This window comes from Malus domestica, chromosome 12 (assembly GCF_042453785.1).
Source record: "Malus domestica chromosome 12, GDT2T_hap1".
Taxonomy (NCBI): Eukaryota; Viridiplantae; Streptophyta; class Magnoliopsida; order Rosales; family Rosaceae; genus Malus; species Malus domestica.
In genome coordinates, this window is record NC_091672.1 from 398,270 (window position 1) to 411,986 (window position 13,717).

The window sequence follows — 13,717 nt, forward strand, 5'->3', positions numbered from 1 at the left end:
AGTTTCTTTGAATACACAACCTTCGAAGCATCTTCTTTTGCTCAAGAAAATCTATTATTCCTGCATGCAAATAAAATCACGGGTACATGACTATCAAGAAAACAAGAAATTGAAAAGTGTTAGGTACATGGAAGATTCATAAACAAGTAGAAACTTCACCAAATTATTTAATTTTAGATTGTATTTTCTAAATGGGTGTAAAGATAAATTTACATTTTTAATTGGGTTTAGGAGGGTAATTTAGGTAATAATTTTGGGTTTAAAGAGATATTAATTCTGTAATTAAAAATAATAAGGAATTAAAGAGTAAGTTGGGTGTAGAACAAGGTTACATGGGTTCAAATAAAATTTTCCTTATCTATAGGAATTGGATAAGTGTCGGTACATATGTATATGTACATACGTGCACATAGGTACAGAATTATCGGTATGCAAGTGCTGGTACATACGTACACATATAGGTACGAAAGTATTGATACGTTAGCATCGGTACAGAAGTGTCGGTGCGGAAGTGTCGGTGCATACGTACATACAGGTACAAAAGTATTGATACATTAACATCAAAATAAAAAATCGGTAGATTCAATGTATAAGAAGGTAAAAATAAATCATCAACACAAGAAAAAAATGGTAAAAATTAATCATGCGCTATTAGATGTATAAGAAGAAGAAATATTGGATGTGGACGGTAGCCCTAGCCCTCTCTTCTTACATGGTTGAAGATAATTTTTTGAGTTGGACAAAAAGTTTAATTTTTAAGTAGAATCATTTATGTTAGCAATGAAATGAAAAGTTATAAATAAATTAAATATGAGACATTATAATTCACTCAAGGATAATATAGGAAGAATGAAATTACATAAAAGGAATTACGTCTGGCATTAAATATAAGGCAAAATCAGATAAATGATCTCTGTGGTCATAAGGTATTCGGAAGATAGCCCATGTGCTAAAAAAACTCGGATTTAAACCCATATGGTGTACTCCGTTAGCAAATTTAATCTAAAAGTGATTTTTTCCGTTATCTATATGTTAAAAGTGATTTTTTAGGCGCTCTCTCTCCTAAAAAAGTAAGGAGAGAGAAATGAACAGACTCAGAGATGGATATGGGCATGAGCTCAACCCTATCTCTCTCCCTTGTTCTTTTTGTGTAATGACCAAAGTCTCTTCTTCTCCGAAGAAGATGGCTCTGCAAGAAGAACCCTAAGAGCTCCAAAACCCTCCAATGGCGTTCGATCCTTTATTATTCTGCGAAGAAGGATTTGAGGAATATTTGGGAGACAATGGTAGTGAGGAGGAGAGTGAGAACTGTGATGGGTTTTCAAAAAAGCAATCATCTTTCCCTTTGATTTTCCTAGAAAGTGATATGTTCTGGGAAAATGATGAACTTTCCTCTCTAATCTCCAAAGAGGAACAAACCCATGTGCATTTCAGTGGAGAAATCTCAGATAGGTCTTTGATGGCGGCTTGGAATGAGGTGATTAAGTGGATTCTAAGTGTAAAGGCACACTATGGCTTCTCCTCTTTGACAGCCATTTTGGCTGTGAACTACTTTGATAGGTTCATTGCTAGCCGGCCATTTCAAAGAGGCAAGCCGTGGATGAGTTAGCTCATCGCCGTCGCATGCGTCTCGTTGGCCGCCAAAGTGGAGGAGACCCATATGCCTCTTCTCTTAGATTTGCAAGTACGTGTAAATTTCCATTTGTAATTTGAGTGTTTGTGAAATTGTTGGACTGATGTGTTTATTGGATTTCTCGTGATTGTGATTAGGTGGAGGAAACAAAGTGTGTTTTCGGAATGGAGCTTTTGGTGCTATCGACTCTGGGGTGGCGGATGAATTCAATGACCCCAAATTCATACTTTGATAACGGAAAAAAATAACTTTTGAACTAAATTTGCTAACGGAGTACATCACAGGGGTTTAAATCCGAGTTTTTTTAGCACATGGGCTATTTTTCGAATACTTTATGACCACATGGATCATTTATCCGATTTGACCTAAATATAATGCTAACTTGGACATAAGTCAAAGGACTATAATTAGTTTTTTTTTTAATCTTGGTTAAGGTTTTAGTCTAAAGATAATCTTTTTCAAGGATTAATATCTAGGTTTATATATAAGGAAAACTAATGAAAATGGCTTAAAAACTTTGAGTTTTAATGATAAGGACAAAATAAAGGGTAAAGTGAATAGTACCAGGATTGACTTTTTAGTGTAAAAATGTGGTTTTTCATTAAAGTGAACAGTACCGGGAGCTTTTCGTTAAAGTTCCCTTATATATATCATATTGCCATGCCAATCCCCTCATATCATTCGACAACTATTCTAAAAATCCCCGCCTAGCGCCACCTAGGCCCTAAACGGTTGGCCAACGCCCCAATTAATGCCTAGGCGTTTGAAAATTAAGAAATGACGCGCTAGGCCTACTGAGACGCCCGTCTAGCCAACCCAAACCCGCATAGACACATGCCTAGGTTGCGATTCACTTAGACAAAAAATAAATAACTTTCATTTTGCATTTTATTTTTTCAATAAATTGTAAGAGACTTGTAGAATATACTTGTTTCCTATGTTTTCATTATGTTCCAATAGCTCATAATTTATATGTCATTCCATTTTGTAGTTTATGATGAAATCATATATATTTTAAATATAAACAAACACTTATTTACACGAAATATAATAGATTTAATTAAATCCGCCTAATCCGCTTAGACGCCTGCTTAGACCCCGCCTAGACGCTAGGTCCCAACCCACCGCCTAACTAATACTTAGCGTCTTTTAAAACCTTAATCGTACCCCACAAACCAATTTCGCTTGCTTTATAAAAGGCCATCTTCACCATACCCTTTGGTTTGTGGCAACTACACATATATATCCAGGAGAGAAGAAAAGAAAAAGAAAAGAGAGATTAGGTTTTGATTCTTGAAGACAGAAAAATCTATATATATCTATACACACACAGAGATGATGTACCATCATCAGCTGCAGCACCACCACCAAAACGAACACCAACACCAACACCAGCACCAGCACCAAGGAAAGAACATCATCCACTCTTCTGCTTCTTCAAGCAGAATATCGATGCCTAACATCCCTTCTGAAAGGCATTTGTTTCTACAGCAAGGTGACCAAAATAGCCCTGCAGGAGATTCAGGCCTTGTCCTCTCAACCGATGCCAAACCTCGACTCAAATGGACCCTCGATCTCCATGAGCGATTTATCGAAGCAGTTAACCAGCTTGGAGGAGCAGACAGTGAGTACTACGCTATAACTATATATATAACTCTCCCTAAATAATATATTATCTAATACTACATATATAACTCTCCCTAGCTAGCTCCCAGCTGAGAGAGCTGAGCTGATCATTAAATTAATTCGAATTAATTAATTAATGTTATGATGATTTCCCCATGTTATGCAGAGGCTACTCCGAAAACAGTTATGAAACTTATGGGGATTCCAGGGCTTACATTATACCACTTAAAGAGTCATCTTCAGGTACTGTACTCGAATGTTTTTCTAACACCATTAAGTTTAATTGATTTCAAAATCCCCATTTAGTTCTAATTAGAATGCAATTTAAGTGAATCGCAAAATGAAAATGTAACAATCAAGTGGCCATTTTAAAAATAAAAATGTAACAATCAAGTATTAGTTTCATTTTCTTCATCTCCAAGCAACAAAGTGAAACGAATTTTAATCCAGCCATTATAATTGAAATCAATTTTAAGCCAGTCATTTTTTGGTTTATGTCAAACAGAAGTACAGGCTTAGCAAGAATCTGCATGGAGGACATGTTACTAGTGGCCCCACCAAAATTGGTAAGCAGAGACGACTAATCATTTGTTCAATTCCTCCTCTTAAGATATATGTATGTACTTTGACTGGTTTACACTTAATTTACAGCCAATTTTATTTGATACTTTTAATAATTTGGACAATGATATTGTATAGGTACAGGTACAGTTCCAGTTTCAGAGGCAGGAGAAAGATTAATATCCGAAGCAAATGGAAGTCAGATGAGCACTATGAGCATTGGCATTGCACCCCAATCAAACAAGTAAGCTAGCTAGCTGCTACTCATTTCCTCACTTGATCATCTGTTAATTTTTCATTTATTTATCATCTTATAGATTACCTTAATATATGTATGAGATTTAGGCTCACAATGACAATTCTTAATTAATTCCAGAGGCTTACATTTAAATGAAACACTAGAGATGCAAATTGAAGTCCAGAGAAGGCTACATGAGCAACTTGAGGTGAGGGCGTGCGCTTGGTATCACTCAGTCGAGCAAAAGCACTTTCCCATTATAACAGCATTCTGACAATTTGTCCCGATCGAAAACCATGCAGGTTCAGCGGCACTTGCAACTTCGTATAGAGGCTCAAGGAAAATACCTACAGTCTGTGCTGGAGAAAGCCCAGGAGACACTAGGAAGACAAAACTTAGGTACAGTGGGACTTGAAGCTGCCAAAGTTCAACTCTCTGAGCTGGTGTCCAAAGTATCCTTGAACTCTGCTTTCACAGAGCTCAAAGAACTACAGGGATTGTGCCCTCAGAAAACGCAAACAAACCAGCAGCCCACCGATTGCTCAATCGACAGTTGCCTAACTTCCTGCGAAGGATTGAGAAGGGACCAGGACCAGATACACAGCAGTGGAATGCCTCTAAGACCTAATTACAGTGGCAGGGCAGCAGCACTCTTGGAACATAAAGAGGCTGCACAAGATCAGCTGCCAATGCTCCAAAACACCCAACTTAATTTGTGTGATGATCTGAAAGAGAACATGCTTCTTTCCTCCATAAGTAAGGATGCAGAAAAAAGAATGTTCCCTGCCGCAACAAGGTCTAGTGACTTATCCATGAGCATTGGACTACAAGGAGAAAACTGGAATATCGATAGCAAAGGAAGAGACACAGATGGAAGCTTTCTAGGCCGTACGAACAGCAGGGCTGATTCAGCTAAAGTCGAGGGTGCGAAAGTTTCTCAAGGATATAGATCAGTGCCTTACTTTGCAGCAAAACTAGACCTAAATGCTCGTGATGATAATGATACTTCTTCAAGTTGCAGACAGTTTGACTTGAATGGCTTCAGCTGGAGCTAAGTAGGCTTACATTGGGTGAATCAAAGGGATAAAAACACAGCAATTTTCAGCTTCATAACGAAGGATAGACAGAGCATGATAGCATGCTGCGAACAATTTTTTAGATCGAGCTGAAAGGAATAAGTTGCAGGATAAAGATATTCACCTATTAATTTAGATCAATTACATAACAAATAGCTCGGGCAAGCAGGATGTAACATCTTTATATATATGATTGAGAGTTCCAGGACTAGAAAGCAGAATATGTCTTCGATCTCACGTTGGTTCAGTAAGCTCTTATATATGTTCATCCACCCACTCTCCCTGCAGGCTGCAGCATCAAGATGCATCGCCAATACAAATTTGAACTTATTAAAACATACATTCTGCATCAACAGATTCAACACATAACTAGTAAATAATCAAATTCACTGTTTAACATAGATAATTGAAATTGACCAAATTAAGCTAGCTAGGACTATATATAAATACACACACACGCAACATGATATATACTTGTTATCACTTACTTGCAAACTACTGTTATCTTTAGAACTAGCTAGGGTTTAAGTTTTAATTTGTGGTTTATATTGACTGATTAGTGATCAATTGGTGTTCAATTCACTACTTTGGGCTCAAATTAACGTTAGGATTCAAACCATACTACATCTCTCGATAAGAGACCAATTTTGTTGTTTCCGTTCTTCCAAAAGGCCGGTAATGAAAACGCAGTTGGATGGTACACAAGTACAAGACTCCATACGAATATCAATCATATACTACACACAGTACAATACTGCATACGAATATCAAGCATATGCCACATACATCAGTAAACAAAAGCAACAAATTACTCAGAGTGCACATCTTTCGAGCCGGGGGGCAGGGTGGGGATATTCCTATTCCTATTCCTATTCCTATTCCTATTCCAATTCAAATTGCTTGCTAATTAGGATAGAGCAAAGTAAGCACTAATAATGTTTTATGCAATGTTTTATGCTACTAGTTATGATTATTAATAGACAAAAGTGACGGAAAAAGACTAACACTATATTTGGATGATGGAAATAAACTTGGAATTTTGGTAAAAGTCTGAATTTATAAATTAACATGCATCAATTCCCTTATTTGGATTCATAAACAGAGAAATTTAGAATTTCCACGTGAAAAAAAAACTTGGAATTTGGGACCTCCAATTCCCAAGTTCAAATTCCATGTAAATAGGTGTCATTTCCTAATTTTTATGATTTAGAGTTTAAAAATAACAAATTCAGTATTCAATTCCATTATTCTTTTAGATTAACCAAACAAGAAAATTTACAAATTCTTGAAAATAAAATCTTGTCATTTCAATTTCCGTCATTTTAAAATTCCTTAGTAATCTTAAATTTCTTCATCCAAACATAATGTAAATATAACGCATGGCAAAGTTTGAGAAGATCAAATTCAAGGATCAAAATTAGCAAGATATTCAGTATTTTTTTTTAATGTTTTTTGGATTGGTTTGGATTGGATTGGGCCTCTGATCGCATTGGTCTTTTAACATTCTTCGTTTGGACCTTTTTCTCCCATTTTATTTTGGAAGAACATTAATTTAATTCTTTGTTTAGAAATTAGAACGCATCTGAAGTATCGTGAGAAGGACGCCACTGCTAAACAACCTGCCGTTGAAAATTGAAAGCAGACCGGCTGTCTCCGTCTCCGAACAACCCCCACTTGCTCAATCCTCTCAAAATCTGAAACAAGCGAACAAGAAGAAGAAGAAGAAGTTTTTGTTTCTGTTTGTGGTGAAACGTAAACGACAACTGATTTGATTTTCAATTTTGGAAGATCGGTCTCTCTGTTTGTGTTTTTGTTTGTGGTGTCGGTGGAGATGGAGGTGCCGAGCTCATGGGACGCTCTTCGCAAACAGGTACTCCTTTTTCCTCTTCTGCGATGATCAATAATTTCTGTATGATTTCTTCCTTCTCAATTCTCGACTTTCAACTTTCTCGGGTAGCTGACGATTTCCTGATTTCTGTTTTGTTTGCCTTAGATATTAGATATTTCGATTACAGCTTTGAATTCTGCAACTAGACTCGTGCTTATTGCTTTGGTCTTTTCTTTTTGTTCGAGTTGTCGGTAGGTTGTCTTGTATGAGATCAGCTTTTGTTTTTTCCTTCAAAGTTTTATCGTCACTACTGGATTTGTTTGTGATTGGTGAGTTAAATTGATAAATTTCCTTTGTTCTAGCAACAAATTGTTATGTTTTAGCTTCGATCGGAACTGTAATTGCTAGGTGGAGAAATCTGATTGAAGAAAAGAATATGTAAAGTTACAAGACTTGTAATTGAGTGATGCTCAATTGCCCGCGGCAAATAGTTCAATTTGGTTAAAAGAAATCCTTTCAGAAATTTCAAATACCTTAGCATGGGACTCAAAGTTCCTATAGCATTCCTCTTCTGCCACCTGTGTCATTACTTCAATCAGAACGACGATTAGAACTGTGCCGTAATAGATGACCCTCTTCTTGACACTTTCTCTCTGCATACAACTATTCAAAATAATGATATTCCTCTATGGACATCATATAAGAACATCATCTTCAAAGCATAGCCCCAAAATGAAGAGCTACTTTAGTACGGGCCTTTGAATTCCAAACAGACCTAGGAAGCCAACATGAAATCACTACTATGATTTCACCACCACCTCAATTTTCAATCTTGCACACTTTAACAAAAATAGTAGATCATTGAATGTGAGCATCATACTGGTGAGTAATGATGTAATCCTCAGCTAAAGAATATTAAATATGTGCAATTTGAAAAAGTCCCAGGATATGAAAAAACAACAAAGTTTAACTGTGGTAACTAAATCTATTCATCCAGGGATTGCTTATTAATTATTATTAAGCTTGTCTCTTCTAACTTCTAAGTCACGATACTATATTCAAAAATGCTAAGGACTTTGTGAGAAAATTTCAAGATTCAGTTTGTGCAGCTCTTCTTTTCCTATATGCTTCTTGAACTTCTGAATTTGACTCCCTTATTGTGTTGTGAGGTTGAACATTTTGCTATCAGAAAGATACTAGTATTAGGTGAAGCACGAATTTTCACTTGGCTTTCTGATTCCCAGTGTCACTTTTTGAGCATGAATTCTGAAAATTTGGTTTAAGCTACTGGTTTTCTGAATCTTTTAAGCGAAGGTACTTCAGCAAGACATATAGTTTGTTTACATATCATATAATATAATCACATTGGCTTAATCTAAATGAGAATATTAATTTCTGCTTGTCCGTAAAGTGCATGATCATGGATGTGCAATGCTAATTGTTTTCATTTGTTTCCTCTTACATGCAGTTCCCTTGATACTAAATCTGGATAGCTGGGAATTTTGCTTTCTTAAAATGATAATTTTAATCTATTTTAATTTCAGGCAAGGAAACTTGAAGCTCAGTTGGATGAGCAGATGAATTCTTATCGTAAGTTTGTGTCTGCAAAGGGTTCTACAAAAGTTGGTACTGCCGAGAATGATCTTGAATCTGGGATAGATCGACTATTAAAGCAACTCCAACAAGTAAATTCACAAATGCAAGCATGGGTATCATCAGGAGGATCAGAAATGGTTTCTCATACCTTGACTAGACATCAAGAAATTTTCCAAGATATCACTCAGGTATTCTGGCAATCTGGCCTCTATGCTAAGGGGAACATGGGATGATAGTTTTTATTTCTTTGACCCATATATAGTTAAGGTGTCTTGAATCTGCTTTGGGTTGCTCCATAGTTCAACTGGCATGGATGACATGTGTTCTATGCGCTCTCATGCCATCTTATAATTCTCTCGAAGGGAAGACCCCTATGTTTTTAAGATGGAATTTGTATTACAGATCATTATCCAATTCCTTGTTTTTCATTTTTCGTTACTGTTCCAAATTCTCTCTGAAGTTGAAATTGAGAGTTTGAACAGTCAAAATATGGATGAACATGCTCTACTTTAAGTTACAGGTATATTGTTACTATTCCTTTTTTCAGTAAGATGCCTTCAGATTTCGCCTCATGCTATATTCTGGTGAAGAGACTAAAATCTTCAATTCTGTTGAAATTTTTTGTACTTTCTTTGAATCATTTCTGCAGTCTTTGCTATAAAACATATAATTCCTAAGATTAAACCCAGCAGATTTCAACTTTTTGTTAGACATGATTGAAGTGCAGGAGTTCTATCGTCTCCGAAACAGTCTTAGAGCTAAGCAAGAGCATGCTTCACTCCTTGAGGATTTTAGGGAGTTTGATCGAACAAGAGTAGACTTGGAAGATGGTGTTGGCTCTGCGGAAAACGCCCTCCTGAAAGAGCATGTTGCTGTTAGCCGAAGTACAGGACAGGTACGCAAATTAAAGTGATACATTTTTTTGTGCATAGAGATTGTGTTGGGTGATGATGTGTTTTATTAGGACCCAGTCCTCTCCTACATGGCATCTTTTGAGTAAAACCGAATTAATGATTATTTTAGTAAAGAATTAAAGATATATATCATATGGCCTTGACGGAAGGGAAATGGAAACTACCTGCAGCTTTTTTTTGCCTTTATGGTTAGGAAGTAAAACAGAATTTTATTGTACAGGGTAGAACGTCTCTTAGCTGATGATGGTTTAGAGTCCTTGGCCAGGCATTTTGATTTGTTTACATCCCTTTTCTGAGTGTGGCAAATGGAAGAATACAAATTGTGATTTATATTGAATAATATATTCTGTTTCTGCAGGTGGATACTGTGATCTCTCAAGCTCAAGCAACCCTTGGTGCACTTGTCATTCAACGCTCCACTTTTGGTGGTATTAATTCAAAGCTCAGCAATATTGGCAGCCGCCTTCCAACGGTATAAAACTAGTAATTGTGGTCCTTGATGTTTTAGTTATTTCTTTGGCGTTTTGGTGTTACATAGGTCCCTCTTGAATGGAATTGACTGTTTCTCTTTTGTTCTATGAATAAGAGTTAATGCATGCAATAGGTTAATTGCAGAAAAGTATATCACCAGTACAAAGTTCACTGAATTTTTTATGCCAAAACTAGAATGAGTTCTAATATTGCAGTCGTATTGTCGTGTAGACTAAGAAAGTAACCGGTCCGAAATTCTACTGTAAAAAAGATGACTTATATGAAGGGCAATGCAAGAGTGAATAAAAGAAATTAAGGATTTTAATCCCTCGAAATGTGTAAATCGGTCATCTTATTATGTCTGTACTCTGTAGTTCCCTTGATTGACATTCAAAGATTTGATGGTGCAGGTAAATCAAATGCTTTCTGCTATAAAGCGTAAAAAGTCTATGGATACCATCATTCTTTCTCTCGTTGCATCTGTATGCACATTTCTCATATTTATCTACTGGTTGTCAAAGTGAGAATCTATGAGGATCAGGCATTTGTGTGGGGAGTACCATCTGTAAGTGAGAAAGAGAAACAGATGCCATTTTTTCTTTAATTTTTCTCGAACGAACCTGTATTACTGCAAGTGATTTGTTTCATAGGAGTACAAAATACAATGGATGCAGGCATTCCAAGCTATTTCATGTTCTTTCATTGAGCTTGAGTGTCAATTTTAATTTCAAAATTTCAGCAGGGTTACAGCACGCCACCAGCGTAATGATGTAAGTGATTTTGATGTATTAATACATGGTTTGTTTGTTTAATGCATAACCGATCAAAAGAGATGGAAACCACATACTTGTCTCAACTTCTCTTAAATATGTTTTTCTTCACTTTACTAAGACATTTCACGATTAATGATGACCACCAAAAGACTAGAAGTGAATTACAGGCACGGGAAGTTTGATACCATTGTTCGTAATATGTTCTTTTGTTCACAAATCACGTATCTATGTCGATTATCTGTTTTCTTTTTCTCCACATGACACTCCCCTCTTTGGGTGCTGCAACCATGGCAGCGACCGCACCCCCCCCCCCGGGCATCTCTAGTTAAAGTCACACAATCACTTTTGACATAAATGAATTAAGTGAAATTTCGGAAGGGTAGAATGCTATGACGAAGCCATCGGCTGGTCTCCTTCTATAAAAATAAAAATAAAAAACCTAAAAAAAAGTAAAATTTTGGTCTTAGAAATATTTTGTAGATTTTGTTTCCAAGTTATAGAGAGAACTCCCCCAATCATGCCACATTTTATTTCCGCCTTGTGTTTGTCTTGTTTGTTGGCTCCAAACTAAGAACGGCACCATCATCAGTGGGAGTCTGGGAGTGACGACTGAGTGAAAAATTAGGTCCATAATTAACAAAGCCAAGACAAGCAATCTACATGCTGTAATTCCTGAATTAAGCACACCAATGATAGATGGAATATATTAGTGCCTCATCAGTTCAGTTGTTGCAATATTTGGACTAATATTAGACATAAATTTTTTTTTTAAAAAAAACACGTATCTGGATACAAATTTGAATCATTCATGTACAATTGTGAATCAATAAAGAACCTCCAGGCTCCAATATGCTTTTACTGAAATTATCACATCAAACAGCAACTTCATTCTACACTCCTGCTTGTATACCAAAACCCGGGGCTGGCTGAATTCTGGGAACAATGGCACCGCTTGCGTGGTACTCTGCACTCCGTTTTAAGAAACACACGCCGTATGTGTGGCCTAAAGCTGAGTTAACCAACTTTACCTTCACATGACCTGGTTTTGTTGGTTGTGGCCGCGCTAGAAAGGGATGAGACAAGAGCTCTTCAGCAGTTAATCGTTTCCCAGGTTTCGTGGCCAGGCAACTCTTGAGGAAATCCATGGCCATAAATGAGATTCCAGCCGGAATTTTGGAAGTATGCAGATGATCCAACATCTTCACGTCGTAGGAATCGACAAGATCATCAAAACCTGGCTTCAATTCCCAGGGCGACTTGCCCGCTAGCATCTCAAACACTATACAACCAAGAGACCATATATCAGAGGACTGATCTTGCTTCTCATCTTTAAAAGCTTCTGGGGATAGATACCAAGGAGTGCCTCTCCATCCACTGAATTTCTCCTTGCTTTTCTTTGCCAATCCAAAATCTGCAATCTTGGCTACAAAACCAGAACTAGAACAAGTTGCAGCAACAGGCACAAGCAAGATGTTCTCGGGCTTTAGATCGCAGTGAACATATCCACATTTGTGAACATGTTTAACCCCTTCAAGAATCGACCTTGCATACCTTTTAACCTCAGCTTCAGGCAATCCATGACCATTGGATCGTTGGATGAGACCATCAAGGGTTCCTCCTGCAGCAAATTCTAGCAACAAGTTGTAGACCTTGTGACCCTTTTCGGTTATTGTGGTCTCCTCGCCAAAGCGCTCAATAATGAAAGGGCAGCCCTTAATCTCAAAGAGAACCGCAGCCTCGTGCTGAATGGACTCCGAAGCGGAGAGCTCTGCCGATTTCACGGCCATAACTGCAGGCAAATTACCAGTTAACAGACCCCTTGTTCGTTTATTTGGAGTAGCAAGAAAAACAGAAGCAAAGCTACCTTGTCCAATCAACGCTCCTCTCAACCAGCGCTCTCCGTGATTCCACATGCTCTGACTCTGACTTTCTCCTTGTATTTCTTCTTCGGCCTTTCTTTTCGTCATTCCAACTGTCTAACCAGTTGCTTGCTTTATTCACAAGATAATAAGCTAGTAATTAATATTATTCTGAAGAAATTAGCGACTGGAATTTGCCAAATAGGAAGCCCTAATTAACAATCATAGTCCTACTAGGAATTGGATATTTCAAATTACCACAGCAGAATTCTGAATCAAATAGGAAAAATCAAACCAAACCCTAAAACGGAAGAAGCCCTAAATATTTCATAAAGAAAATTCAAACGTATCTGAGTCGACCGTTGCGGAGGGCTCGTATTTCTCTGCACGGAGGGCAGCAACAGTGGAAGCGAGAACCGGCGGCCGGAACTGAAGACGACGTCGTCGCTTTGGAGGAGAGGGAAAACACCAAGTGGAAGAACGGAATAGAAGAGACTACAGAATTGATGTTGATTGTTGAGGAAGGAAGAAGAAAGAGAACAGCAATATGGGGGGAAACACAAATGCGATTTGGTGGAGTAAAGCTCACGCAAAGCTCTATGTATATTCCCAAAAACGAATGGGAAGCGAACCAAAGCAAATGGCCGATAAATACATTTGCTGCAGGTACGAAGCAAAAAATTATTCGACCAAAAAACAGAAAATTAAGACTTGTATTTTTTATCAATAAGAAATAAATACGTTAATGAATATTTAATAATTTAATTATTAAGAAATACATCATTGTTGTGGTCTATTTTTATCTAACAAAATAGAGAGGGCCGGCTACATTGTGCCTCCTACATTGTTATCCCTCCTACATTGTGCCCTTTATTTATAGTAGTAAAGGGAGAGAAGATATTCCTTCTCCTCCAAGTAATACAAGTTGTAATAGGAAATGATAACTAGAATCAAATCTAATCTAGGATTTACACAATCGTACTTATTCTAGGAATGTTTACAACACTCCCCCTTGAGTGTGCAAATACTTAAGGTAGATTTAGCATCATGCAGAAGTTAAGGAAGTCGACTCGTCGGCACTGATTCCAAGGAACAACGCTTATTCTCAATAAGGTAGGAATTTGCATAAGTAGTAAGTCTCA

General features: G+C 37.2%; 3 protein-coding genes across 4 annotated transcripts; 2 read left to right on the forward strand and 1 right to left on the reverse strand.

Moving 5' to 3' along the window:
• The first annotated feature begins 2,858 nt into the window (after positions 1–2,858).
• Positions 2,859–5,349, forward strand: LOC103449296 (myb-related protein 2). Of its 2 annotated transcripts, none has more exons than XM_008388581.4 (6): positions 2,859–3,257; positions 3,426–3,502; positions 3,765–3,825; positions 3,959–4,064; positions 4,197–4,266; positions 4,361–5,349. In XM_008388581.4, exons 1-6 carry the CDS (start codon positions 2,969–2,971, stop codon positions 5,111–5,113), a joined length of 1,356 nt encoding a protein of 451 aa, XP_008386803.3. In that variant the 5' UTR covers positions 2,859–2,968; the 3' UTR covers positions 5,114–5,349. The 2 variants fall into 2 exon arrangements, with proteins under 2 accessions (XP_008386803.3, XP_008386804.3); XM_008388582.4 differs by having other exon boundaries at positions 2,865–3,257; positions 3,965–4,064.
• A 1,286-nt stretch (positions 5,350–6,635) lies between these two features.
• Positions 6,636–10,630, forward strand: LOC103449295 (Golgi SNAP receptor complex member 1-1). Its single transcript, XM_008388580.4, has 5 exons — positions 6,636–7,004; positions 8,507–8,746; positions 9,286–9,453; positions 9,831–9,944; positions 10,354–10,630. Exons 1-5 carry the CDS (start codon positions 6,966–6,968, stop codon positions 10,465–10,467), a joined length of 675 nt encoding a protein of 224 aa, XP_008386802.3. The 5' UTR covers positions 6,636–6,965; the 3' UTR covers positions 10,468–10,630.
• An 835-nt stretch (positions 10,631–11,465) lies between these two features.
• Positions 11,466–13,257, reverse strand: LOC103449298 (mitogen-activated protein kinase kinase kinase 20-like). The gene is made up of 2 exons (XM_008388584.4): positions 12,581–13,257; positions 11,466–12,505 (listed from the first exon to the last, which is right to left on the reverse strand). Exons 1-2 carry the CDS (start codon positions 12,681–12,683, stop codon positions 11,607–11,609), a joined length of 1,002 nt encoding a protein of 333 aa, XP_008386806.3. The 5' UTR covers positions 12,684–13,257; the 3' UTR covers positions 11,466–11,606.
• Positions 13,258–13,717: the final 460 nt, after the last annotated feature.